Below are 13,247 nucleotides of genomic sequence, written 5' to 3' on the forward strand. Positions count from 1 at the left end.
TGGATTTTTTGTTCATTTCCTCCGTCTCCAGTAACTGGGATGGTACCTGGACAAAGTAATAAATTGATCTCTCTATCATCTATTTATATGAAATGAAACAATGAATGCCTATAATTTACATTTCTGATAATATCTAATTGAATCTCTGTCAAATTTTTATATGTAGGTAGAGATTGACCAGAGGCCTACCGATCCTGTTTCCATTTCTTTTGCAGTTTGGCTAGCACTACGTTATGTTGTATTCCAGCTTTGGGTTCATAAACATTCTGTGAGATACTTCTCCCTCTCTTCCTGCTCAATGTCTGTCTGAGTCCTATAAGGACACCTTACAAAATGGTTATAACACAAAATGAAAGGAGTCAGGAACTCTTATTCAGCACATGCAAAGCCAACACTACATACCTGGTCACACTCTGGTATGAATGAGAAATATTCTTTGTAGTGTTAAGTCACTGAGATTTGGTTTTTTGATACTATAGCATTGGCTCAAATAAAGAGTGCAATTATACTCTTAGGATTTGGATTTCCTCTTTCATATCTTTAATCAGAAGCACTTGTATGCTATATTACAGATTATTCTTCTATTGTCTTAAATTTTCAACTTTTGATTCTCTTGTTTGTTATGACTTTTGCCAATATCTTGTATATTCTTTAATTATGACCTTATCCTTATCAGGGTTTTCTTCTCCTCCAATCCTCTTCCTCCAAGGTAATCTTGTGTTGAGAAGATGTTCTTTCAATATAACATTGAGTTTTCTTCTGTCAGAAATCCCAAATGAATAAGCCATCCAGGAACCCACAGATAATGTAAAAGCAAGTCACAAACGCACGCAAGTCTCAGGGAAAAGTTAGCTTTCTTATAATCTTTCTGTGCTTAGGTGGATTTTCTCATTCATCTCTTTAAAGAGAATTAAACTCTTAGAAAGCCATATTTTCATCTAAGGTTGGAATACTTCCTTTCCTCCTTTGGGCACAAGACCATGTCCTGTATATATTAAAACAAAAGATTCCAATTTTTTAAGACTGATAAGGACTTCCCTCAGAGCCATAGCACTCTGATCATCAATTTTTCTCTTCACTTCTGGATCCTGAAGATCCTTATTCTTTTTTCGTTTGTTTGTTTGTTTGTTTTTTAAGAAGCAGGGTCTCACTATGTTGCCCAGGCTGGCCTCTAAGTCCTGAGCACAAATGATGCTCCTACCTCAGCCTCCCAAGTAGCAGGGAGTGTCAACATGCCTGGCTTTTATTCTTTATATACATATTTATAAGAATTTGTATTCTCTTCTTTTTTTATGGCCTTACTATTTTGTCAGGCTGGCCTCTAACTCCCGGGCACAAATGATCCTTCCACCTTGGCCTCCCAAGTAGATAGGACTACAAGCATGTGCAATCCTGCCCAGCTTTCTTTCTTTCTTTTATTTTTATTTTTATTTTTTGATGGAGTTTCACTCTTGTGGCCCAGGCTGGAGTGCAATGGCATGATCTCAGCTCACTGCAACCTCCGCCTCCTGGGTTCAAGTGATTCTCCTGCTTCAGCCTCCTGAGTATCTGGGACTACAAGCACCTGCCACCATGCCCAGCTAATTTTTGTATTTTTAGTACAGGTGGAGTTTCATCATGTTGGCCAGGCTGGTCTCGAATTCCTGACCTCAGATAATCCACCTGCCTCGGCCTCCCAAAGTGCTGGGATTATAGGCACGAGCCACAGCGCCTAGCCAGCTTTTTTCTTTATACACACATTTATAGGTATTGTTATTCTTTTAAAATATTAATCTAATATCATCCTAGAAAAGAAAGTCTGAAAATTTATACATTGTTAAAGAGGGTTCCTAAGTAGCATGTAAGAATGTATTATAAAGGAGTAAGGATGACTAGAATAGTTTTCAGGGAAAAATGAAGCTTTTTTCATAGTATTAATGGAAAAATCAAGGCATAAATTAGCATATTACAACATCTCTGTTTTATAGAGTATTGATACAAGCCTACAGATAAAAATAAATTGGTGATTTTGTCCATCAAAACCAGCATAAAATTACTTCATTCAGGAAGCTAAAAATCTGAAAATCTATTTATTTAAAGGAAGATATCATTTCGTAAATATAAGGGCTTTACTAAGATTATGTTTTGCTTCTTCACTGTCAGGTGTAAGTAAATCTTCCAGCTCCCTCCTTGAAGCTATTAAGCTTTATCTCTAATTGGCCTACTTTCCTTGTAACGCATCAAATATGTGTCCATCTACATTGAAGATGACTTAAAAAGACTCTCATTAGAGGTGTCTCGTACTAGCCCAATAGATCACCTACAGTGTTATACACACAACATAAACAAAGCTGAAATGCAGCTCAAGGTGAAGTATACTGTGGACTTCAAATGACCATGTAAACTCTTGCTTTTGAAACTCTCAGCACCGTTGCCTTTGAAGTCCACTGGCAGAATACACCCACTGCTCTAGCATAGTTGAGATCTTTTAAGTATTCAAAGTGCATTATTCTGATCTCATTAATTCTGAGAATAAGATGATTTTTCAATATTTAAATATTTCAATATTTAAACTCACTGTATGTGGAAGGGCCTTTAACCTTATACTTTCATAATATATTATTTTTGAACGTTTTAATACAATTTGCAATTTTAATGAATTAAATAATTTACTAGTATCTGGGCATATTGCTATGTAAATAAATTAACTGTGTGAGTAACTCTGATTTTCCGGTTATTTCAGGTTTGAATTTTCTTAAATTTGGTAACATTTATTTTCCCGTATTGCCAGTTCCTAAATCTTTCTGAATTTTTTAGGAATGCAAACATGTAGACAGATAATTTCAATATGAAATGGTGTGTGCAGAGATGGATGCTTTCCCAGGTGATAAAGAAGGGGGCATTGTGCCCAGTGTGAGGCAATTCAGAGAAACTTCTTACGGAAAATAGCATCTGACATGCCTCGAAGGATAACTACAAATTTTCCAAGTTAAAAAAGGAAGAAAGGGCATCACTAAGAGAAAAGAACAGCATACAAGACGGTGCAGAGGCAAGAAACAGCCGAATAGGTGCAGAGTTCTATAAGCTGTTCACTACTATGCAAGCTTATAGTATAACGCAGGGAAGAGGAAACAAGGTTAAAGAGAAACAAAAGGTAGGCAGGAAGCTCCTCACTGAGGGCCTTGCTGAGGAGTTTGAACTTTGTTTTCTAGTCAGTGTTGACTTTGCTCGTTATATAGAGATAAACATTTTATTCTTAGATATATATTATTTAATATTTATGGTGTTTCCAAATGTAAAGCTTGAGGAACACTGAAGTTGAAATACATCTTAAAAATGAGCACAATAATGATAATAATTTAAAAAATTTAAGGTCATTTTCATCAGATCTGAAAGTTGCACCCTTCTAATGAAAATTCTTATATGGAGATGTTTCTAATAAAGAAAAAATAATTTTTAAAAATATAATATACAATGCCAATTATATTCAATTTGAGATTCCATATTTAATAAAAAACTTCTATCCAAACGTGTGATATATTATTTGTGAATACATGCTTGTAAATACGACTTTAAAATCTATCATCTTAATATTTAAAAACAAATATAAAATTTAAACAATAAGCCTGAGGAATATCCCTTCCATCTTAGTTAGAGTCACAAGGACTGGATTTTTGTCACCTAAGACAACCCAAAATCTGGACAAAATACAGGAAATTGATTTTAAAGACATGGTCACGAAATGATGCAAGTCATTGGTCCCTGAAAGATGAGAAACAAATGATGTGAGCCCTTTAACGACCACAACATATGGCCTTGAGAGAGTTTTCAGATTGCAAGGTAGCACAGGCAAATCCCAGCATATTTCTTGCATACAGAAGGAGATGAGTGTTTGGGGGACAGCAAGGTAGACTTTCAAGGACAGGATCCTAAAAAAGAGAGTTTCACAGATAAAACTCCTGAGATCTTAATAGAGTCACCTATGAATATTTAGCAAAGTACTTGTTAGCACATGTGCATGAGGAAGCTACCCAAAGCCAGGGGAAAAAAGTAGCTGAGAGAATCTGAGGACTCACGCTGAACCAGAACTAGTATTACTGTGCCCAGCCCCATACGATACTGGGAAAAGTATCTTGCTTCACCTAGAGAGGCAGAAGTATCTTGCCTCACTCAGAGAATGATTGGCCCTACATTAAACATGGCTCTGGTTCCACGTAACAAATCTTAAAAGCAAGATATGAAAGAATCAGACTGTTTCTAAGCAACTAAACGTACCCTAGCACAAAACTCAAGAATATTTATAAGGCTACAAAAATATCCAGCATCCAATAAGATAAAATCATAATGTCTGTCATAAAATAAAAAATTACCAGGCATAAAAAAATAAGAACATATGACTAATGGAGAGAAACGACAACAAAAACGATTGACTTAAACACATAACTGACACAGGTGTTAGAATTAACTAACAATCATACTAATATAGTTATTATATTCAGTTGGTGCAAAAAGTAGTTGCTGTGGCAAAAACAGCGATTACTTTTGCACCAAACTAATATCTGAATTCCATATTTTCAAAATGTTAAGTAGAGACAAGGAAGATAAAAAAATGATTGAAATACCTTAAATAAAAACTAAAATGAGACGACAGAAAACACACAAGAGTATTAATGGTGGATTAGACATTGTAGGTGATTAATGAATTTTAGAAGATAAAAAATAAAAGAAAAAAATTGGAAATAAGCAGAGCATCAGTACATTCTGACATAACTAAGTAGTCGAATATAAGTGTAATTATTGTCACCAAGAAGGGATTAAAGACAGAAAATACTACTTGAAGAAATAATGGTCATTAAAAATTTATGAAAACTATAAACCTACAGATTTAAGAATTTCAATAAAACTCAAACTCGAGAAAGATTGAAAAAAACCATGCCAAGTTACAATACAAGGAGGTAACTTAAAAACAGTGGATTTTAAAAGCAGTTAAAGGTAAAAATAAACATTATATGCGAGGAAAAAAAGAAAAGAACAGCAAAGTTCTCATTAAAACACAATGTAAATGAAAAGATAATGGACAACATCTTTAAAGAACCGAAAGAAAAGAAGAAATCTGTCATACTAAAAGTCTACACCTATTGAAAATGTCTATTAGAAGTAAAAGGGACGTAAGTGCTTTTTTTCTGACATAAAAAAGCTAAAAGCATTCATCAGCAGAAAATAGTCAACACAATAAAAACATAAAAGGAGGCCTCAAGCAGAAGAAAAATGATAGCAGATGGAAATATGGATCTGCCAAACAAATAAAGATAATTTTACATAGTAAATACATGGCAAAACATACAAGTTATTTTATTTAAAAGTATCTTTGTGATATAATTAACTGCTTACATAAACGGATGATGTAATACGAGGTTTATAATATACATAACATCAAATATATGATGATAATAGCAGAGTGCTTGGAGTTGATAAGTATACTATTATGTTTTTTATATTCTATGTGAGTTGATATAACATCACAAGAGGGTAGAGTGTGATAAGTGATGTATTATAAACTGTACAGAAATACCCAAAATAACAAAACAAATAGATACAGCAAAAAGCCAATATAGGAGATAAGTAGAATTTTTAAAATATAATTTATCCAAAATATAGCAGAGGAATAAAACGATAAGAACACAAGAAAGAGAGAAAAAAAGAAAACGAATAGCAAAATGATAAATTTAAACAGTTTTAGCAATATTAATAATCACATTAAATGTGATTTAACCCAATATATGGAACAGAATGTCAAATTGATTAAAATAACAAGATCTAACTGTATTAGTCCATTATTGCATTGCTAGGAACACACACTGAAGACGGGGTAATTTATAAAGAAAAGAGGTTTAACTGGTTAATGATTCTGTAGGCTGTATAGGAAGAGTGGTGCTGGCATCTGTTTGGCTTCTGGAAGCTTTAACTCATGGCAGAAGGCAAAGCAGTATCAGGCATGTCAGATGGCAAGAGAGGGAGTGAGAAAGGGGAGGAACCACACTTTTACAAACAACCATATTGCATGTGAACTCAGAGCAAGAACTCACTTATAACGCAAAGAAGGCACCATGAAACTCACGAAAGACCCACTCCCATGACCCAAACACCTCACATTTCAACATGATATTTGGAAAGGACAAATGTCCAAACCACACCACCAACTACGTGTTATCTCTAGGAAATCTACTTTATAAAGATATCAATAATAAAAGAATGAAAAAATATATGCCATATTAACACTAAACAAAAGAAACATAAACAGTAGATTTCAGAAGAAAAGAATATTACCAGTAATAAAAGAATGTGATTTCATAATGACAAAAAGGAAAATTCACTGGGTGCGTATAACAATCCTAAACCTTCTTGAATTTAATAACAGAGCTTGTTAACACATGAAGCAACAACAGAAGTACAACAATTTTTATGAAATATATAATATAAAATATATATTCAGGCCCTGGAGAGAATGCAAAATAAATAAGGCGAGGCCTTCAGAAATCTGTCACTGAATCTTATTTACACACTGTTTATTTTCTTTTTCAGACAGGATGGCATCCTGGTCTGGACATCATCATCATATATTAAAACTGCAACTGGAGACTGGAAATTTGGCTTGTATAGTCTTTGACCACAATCACCTTACAGATCTGCTGTGCACAGTGCACACTCACATCACTTTTGATATGTTCCTCACTATCATCAGGAGGACCAAGAATCACGCATTCTCCCATTATCTCAGACCATCACTATTTCTTGCTACCTTGATTCCTAATCCAGCATAAATTCCATGCAATTGTCAAATTATACATCATAAATCACCATTTTGATATTTGAAACCATTTGTATTTCCCCACTACATATAGTTTGAATTCCTTAATCTATCCCTGTCATTCTGCTGGATACTCATCTTAGATGCTTTATGATTCAACTTGGATGACCTGTGCCCCACATTCCTGCTGCCTGCACTAACTGCCCCACTAACATGTGCCTTTTGAAATTGAAGAGGGGCTATTAGACAGACGCAATGAAAAACCAGCCCCAGCTGGAAGTGTTCTTCCTCTCCTCTAACTCCTACAGCCCTCATTTTAGGAGTCTCGTGATTTCTCTACTTTACCCCCACACCAATGCATGATTCCTTCTATGACTTCTACAAGTTTCTCCTGTCAAATGTGGCATTACTCTATATTTCCTAGTTACTTCGCTATGAATCCTCCCTTCCCTGGCCCCAGAGTATAAATCCCTTGACAGAAAGCATCATGTTTCAGAATTCCTTATTGTCTAGGGCCTACCAGTGAGTTAAGCATGGGCAATTCTCAATAAATAACTGGGAAATAAGCATAAAGAATAAGCTATTCTCTGGGAAAGTTTCTGTCACTGAAGTTGACCTTTTTTTTTTTTTTTTTTTTTTTTTTCATTTTTAAGGTGCACTTTTATTCAACTAGTCTAAAGTCAGTGTACAGGTAAGCCCTGGCTGCCTCCACCCACTCCCAAGGAGACCAAAAGCCTTCATACATCTTAAGCTGGCGGACAAAAAAGGGGGGCCACAAAGGCTGATCATTCAAAATAAAACAAAATACAAAAGTATTAAGGCGAAGTTTTAAAAAATTTTGCATTACATAATTTACACAAAAGCAATGCTATCACCTCCCCTTTGTGGACGTGGGAGAGGACTGGGCCATTCTCCTTAGAGAGAAGTGGGGTAGCTTTTAGGAGGGCAAGGGGCTTCCTGTAACAATGCATCTCACAATATTTGGAATGACTATTAAAAAAAGAACAATGTACAATCAAAGTCCTCGGCCACATTGTAGAACTTTGGGGGATGCTTGCTCCAACCGACCTTTTAAACTTGTTAATTGACTATAGTTGTTGAGCTCCACACAGGTCACCTGGGGGAATCACTCAGTTGACCCCTGGGTTGTTGACAGTTTCACCTCTTACCTCTGCCTTCTGGTGTGAGCTATGTGAACTGGACGTGGGGTTACAGAGAGCACCTCCCTAATGTGTCCTGCTGACTCTGGGGAGGTTTCTTTTCTGAACGCTGCAGGTAGAGGAACATATTACTTACCAACCTCTGTTGCATAGTTTCATTGGATCATCTCTCTTTTGGGCCTCAGACAACCAAGAAACAATTCACTTAATCTAATAGACAGCAAGATATTTATTCCTTTATTTTATGTTGTTTTCGTTGTATTAAATCTTGAATTCAGCTTTTGTAATAGTATCATTTTCAAATTTCATATAGAGAGACATGTTGATCATTTTTGAAAATTCTATAAAATTTAGATGTTTGTTTTAGTCGTAAGTTAGATTAACTTGAAAATTATGAAATATATTTCATTCTGTTTTTGAAAGAGGCTTAATATTATTTTATAATTACAAATCTGCAAGGCTATATGGTTCCTATTAGTTTAACAGATTACCTGTTTTTCAATCTTGGTTTGAATGTCCTTTTGAAAGTGAAAAAAATTTTATGAGTATAAATATCAAATTGTGTCCCTATCTCAAACTTCCCATTAAGGTTCCAAGTATTTTAGTGTATAAAGTGTATGCATTAATACTGTCAATACTTAAACTGCATGACTCCTTTTGTCTCTGTTGTCTTGTCTATGATATACACAAAGAATTATATTTAGTACTTCCGAGAAGATCAAATTTTTGTCTTGATATCACTAAAAATCCTTCCAGTGGCATCTAATTGGTGAATGAATCTTTGTAGCACCTATTAGTTTTCAAATCAATTAGATTGATCAATTAATTTAAATTCATTTATAATTGCTAATTGTTATTAGTTTATATTATAGATTGCATATCTGTGTCTCCTCTCCCAAAATACACATCTTAAAATTTTAATTCTCAATGGAATGGTATTAGGACATGGGGCCCTTGGGAGGTAATTAGGTTATAAGGGTGGGACCTCATGATGGGATTATTGTCCTCATAAGAAAAGTAACAGAACTAACTAGCCTTCTCTCTCTAGCATGTGAGGATACAAGAAGACGGATATCTGTGAATTAAGTAGAGCAGCTATCCCCAACCTTTTTGGCAACAGGGACCAGTTTCGTGGAAGACAATTTTTCCATGGATGGAGAGGGGGATGCATTAGATTCTTGTAAAGATGACACCACCTAGATCCCTTGTGTGCACAGTTTGCAACAGGATTTGCGCTCCTATGAGAATTTAATGCCGCTGATGATCTGACAGGATGGGGAGCTCAGGTGGAAATGTTGACTCCCCTGCCTCTCACCTCCTGCTGCGCAGCCCAGGTCCTTACAGGCCATGGACTGGTACTGGTCTGCAGCCCCAGCGGGTGGGGACCCCTGAAGTAGAGAGCCTTCCCCAAACCTGACCATGCTGGCACCCTGCTTGTTGACTTCTAACCTCCAGAACTGTGAGAAACAAATGTTTGTTGTGTAAGCTACCCAGTCTATGGTATTCTGTTACAGCAGCTCAAACTAAGATACTGACAAGGAGTTATAATCTGTGACAGTTGTGATGTTATGTTAAAGTTATCTTAAGTTATCTTATGTTAAAAATTGTTATGTTAAAAGATGATAACAGAACAATCAGTTAAATCATGGTTTTAAACATTCTACTATAACAAAATCCCCTCACTTATTATGGACCCAGTGAAGTTAAAAAATATATCTGATAGAATCATGGAAGTTTAGAACTGGAGGAATACATAAAGCAGGGAAGGGAGAAAAGGACATGCTGGGGTAAGAGCAATTTTAATTAAAGGACCCTCCCTTTAAAGAAGTGAAAACTAAATGTCAGAATAGAAAATGACTTGTCCATTGTCAAAAAATTGATGCCCAAGTGAATCCTAGAATAGTGATTTCATACTGGCTGATACAGAGAACTAGGAAATAGATAAAATAGAAATTGTTTAATCTAATGTAAAAATTTACAGCTTAGTTACCTAGAATAATTTTTCTTGGTGATTCAAAGTTATATTTACTTATGAATATGAACATAGATGATTCTACCATAATCAGTTGTAACATCTCAGTTTTTGAACTTTGCCAAGAGCAGATCAAATAGGAAAGAGAAGGAGAATTGGGCTTCAATCAAATTCAGAAGGAATGAAAACCAAGGTGGATAACAAAACTATGAGCTCATTTAATAAACACATGGTGACTTTTTAAATGTGCTAGTTGCCATTTGGGGCAAAAGCCAAACATGGCACTTATTCCCAGTCTGACACATAATTTTAGGGCAAAAGAGAGCTGTCAGAGATGGCATCTCTAGGAGAGTAAGATTCTATTGCATAGCCATTTTCAAGGCTCTGAAGACTTTTTCTTTTATTTCTGTATCCAGGACCATGTTAGAGTTGGTCGCATTTATTGGATACGTAAACACAAGGTGTGGTAAAATGACATAAAAACTTACTCTAAATCTCCCAGTGTATTTTAAATAACAATCATACTAGGGCCTTGCTAGACTTTGATCCCTATGCCTCATACTGAATAACACTTTGTCCTACAACTATGGGTTAGCTTAGGTTCTGTGATTAATTCTTCAGTTAAACTTAGAGGATAGACTTGATTTATAATGAACTTAACATCCAATCACTTAATGCTGCAGAAAAATCTAATGATTTGGTGTTTGATGCTCAATAGTCTCTAACAAATCTTAGCTTTTTAAAAGTAACTCTTTGCCCTTCCTCTTCTATTTCTTCTATTTTCATAAATGTATGCATACACTTTTATTGATATAATTCAGATATTTTCTAGAAAAAAAATGTTAGACATTTATTACCATCTCAAAAAGAAATAGGAAGTCTTAGGAAGAAGAGAATTTGCATCTTACCAGTGGGGATCTAATTTCTATTGTGTAATACAACCATCACAGGATCGGGGCAAGTAATGTGTTTTATGGTGTCTGGTTTGATAAGTTTCTTTATGGGAGTTAACAGTCACATCTCTTTCAGGATATAAACTCATTAAAGTCCAAGATTTTCCCGAAGCTCCTAAAGAGTGGTGAGCCTTCAATGTGCATTATTGTAACCATCAGTGACTTAGTTATTTGTGTGTGTGTGTGTGTGTGTGTATGTGTGTGTGTGCGTGGTGGGGGTGTATTCAAAATTCTTTTGCAATCCTTTAATATCTCCTAGTTAAGAGAGTCATTCATTCATTCACTAAACACTTTAGAGTGCCTACTATGTATGACCTTGGAACTACTCTAAGTACTAAGAATTCAACAGTATGTAAAATAGAAAAGGAAAATCCCTGCCTTCCCTATTGGGAAGACAAATGAAAAAAAAAATGTAGTGTTTAAAAAGTGAAATATATAGCATGTTAAATGAGCAAAAAAAAAAAGTAAACGAAAAAAATAAAACAGTGAAGGAAGACAGGGAGCTTCATTTTGTTTTGTTTTATTTTGGCAGAGAAGTAGAGGTTGTAATTTTAAATCAGGTGGCCAAAGAAGCTAACAGGAGAAAATGACATTTAGGTAAACTCCTGAAGGAGGGGAGAGGGAAAACCATATGGATATTTGAGCAGAAAAGCTTTCCAGTAGGGGAAACAGCAAGTGCAAAGGCCCTGCGGTGGGAACAATCCTGAGATGACTCAGGGAGTGGAGAGAAGGCTAGTGGAAGGTAACGTTAGAGAAGTAATAGAGGCCTGATTCTGAAGGGCCTCCTCGGCCTTGGACCTAGAGGAATGGAAGCCATTAGACAATGCTGAAAAGACCTGACTTTGGTACACAGAAGTAAAGCAATCCTATTAAAATTACATATGTAATATCCATATAAAATTATATATGTAATATTACTTACATATGTAATATCTAAAATTTAAGCTAGTAAAAGGAATGGATTATCTGCTGGGTAACTGGAAACCTGCTTATGAGAGAGGTTAGAACTGAGGGACTAGAGATTCACAGACATGGGAATGAGTCTGGGAGAAGAATTCACAAAGAAAAAGAGTTTAAATCCTAGGGATCAGTCCAATGTGGAATTCTTCAGCCAGGGAAGGAAATGGAGAAACAGGCATCAACGATGTAAGAATTCAATTTGAAATGATTGATTGCATCGCCCTCCCTATCAGGCAGAGCATGAAGAACATGAATGCTCCCACTGAAGCAGGGCTGGCAGCTGGGATTCTCTCACAGTGGGAATGAAAGTTAGAAATGGTGTAAGTTCAAACAACAGCCCCAGTCCTATGCTTTGGATAACTGGATATCTCTAGGGAAACAGACCAAAGAAAATAATAATCATGGGGAAGTATATCCTAAGACACAACACCTAACACCAGCCCAGGACAAAGGCACCATAAAAATTCCCTGAGCGAGGGTCTGTTTACTTTCTCAGAGTAAACGTTAGTAACATGAACTATACATTTATACTGTTTTAAGGTTTTGAAGCCGCTTTATGTCTGATTATATCTGATCAAAGGTCGTAGTCGTTGGACTGGGCAGATGCAAACTAGCAAGTCACCATGAAGGTGAAATGTGTCCACGTCTGTCTGTGCTTCGCTGTCTGTATCATTTCCGGGGCCATGCAGATGTGGCTTTAACCAGAAGTATTTGAGATATGCCTCTTTCTTAGGAAAGCTATGGCCTTTCTAACTGCCTGAGAGGGCTATGAAGAAGAGGAGGGGTGGCAGATTCACCCATGGGAGCCGAACGCCCAAAGCAAGAAAATCAGGGGCGCTGGGAAAGGAAGTGAGTCAAGACAGGCAAGAGAGAAGGATGAGAGCGAGCACCTCCAGGATCTGGTTTACCAGAGAAGACAAGCTGCGAGGAGGCCACTAAACTTCTGCCCTGGCAGAGTCTGCTACAGGGAGGCAGCCCCAGAGCTAGTGGTGATGCTGACGGGGTAGGCCAGGGGAGGGATGGGCAGGCAGAGGTCCCTTACTCTTTCGATTTATCCGATCCGTGCGCCGAGTTGATACGATGCACCTCTTTCTTTTTGGTTTGTTTGGAGGCCATGGCAGAAGCCGATCTATGTAGGGCTGAGCTCTGAGCAAAGAGCCTGCGGGCGCGCCGAGGCTCCGCGTCTGCGTTGCCAGGAGACTGCGTCCCGTGTCCAGCGTCCCGGAGAGCGGGGGCGGGTCCCTGGGGGCGGGCTCTGCGGCCTGTGGCTGCAGAGGGACGCAAGCGCCTAAACTCAAATCCCACATCCCCGTGGAGGATCTTGCAGTTGGTGTCTGGGGAGAAATCGAGGTTCTGGGGCATGGGTTTGACATTAGGATTACTGGGCAGCCCTGATTAATTGGCATTCTTCTGCA

General features: G+C 36.9%; 1 protein-coding gene across 1 annotated transcript in view; it reads right to left on the bottom strand.

Annotated features, from left to right (window-relative positions):
• LOC116463138 (androglobin-like) overlaps window positions 1–12,973 on the bottom strand; it is a 183,546-nt gene extending 170,573 nt beyond the window's left edge. Inside the window, exon 1 of the mRNA XM_032146102.2 lies at window positions 12,875–12,973. Within this exon, the coding sequence (XP_032001993.1) occupies window positions 12,875–12,948 (74 nt within the window). The 5' untranslated portion in view covers window positions 12,949–12,973. The remainder of the gene's footprint in view (window positions 1–12,874) is intronic.
• Window positions 12,974–13,247: the final 274 nt, after the last annotated feature.

Source organism: Hylobates moloch, unplaced genomic scaffold (assembly GCF_009828535.3).
Source record: "Hylobates moloch isolate HMO894 unplaced genomic scaffold, HMol_V3 SCAFFOLD_26, whole genome shotgun sequence".
Classification (NCBI taxonomy): domain Eukaryota; kingdom Metazoa; phylum Chordata; class Mammalia; order Primates; family Hylobatidae; genus Hylobates; species Hylobates moloch.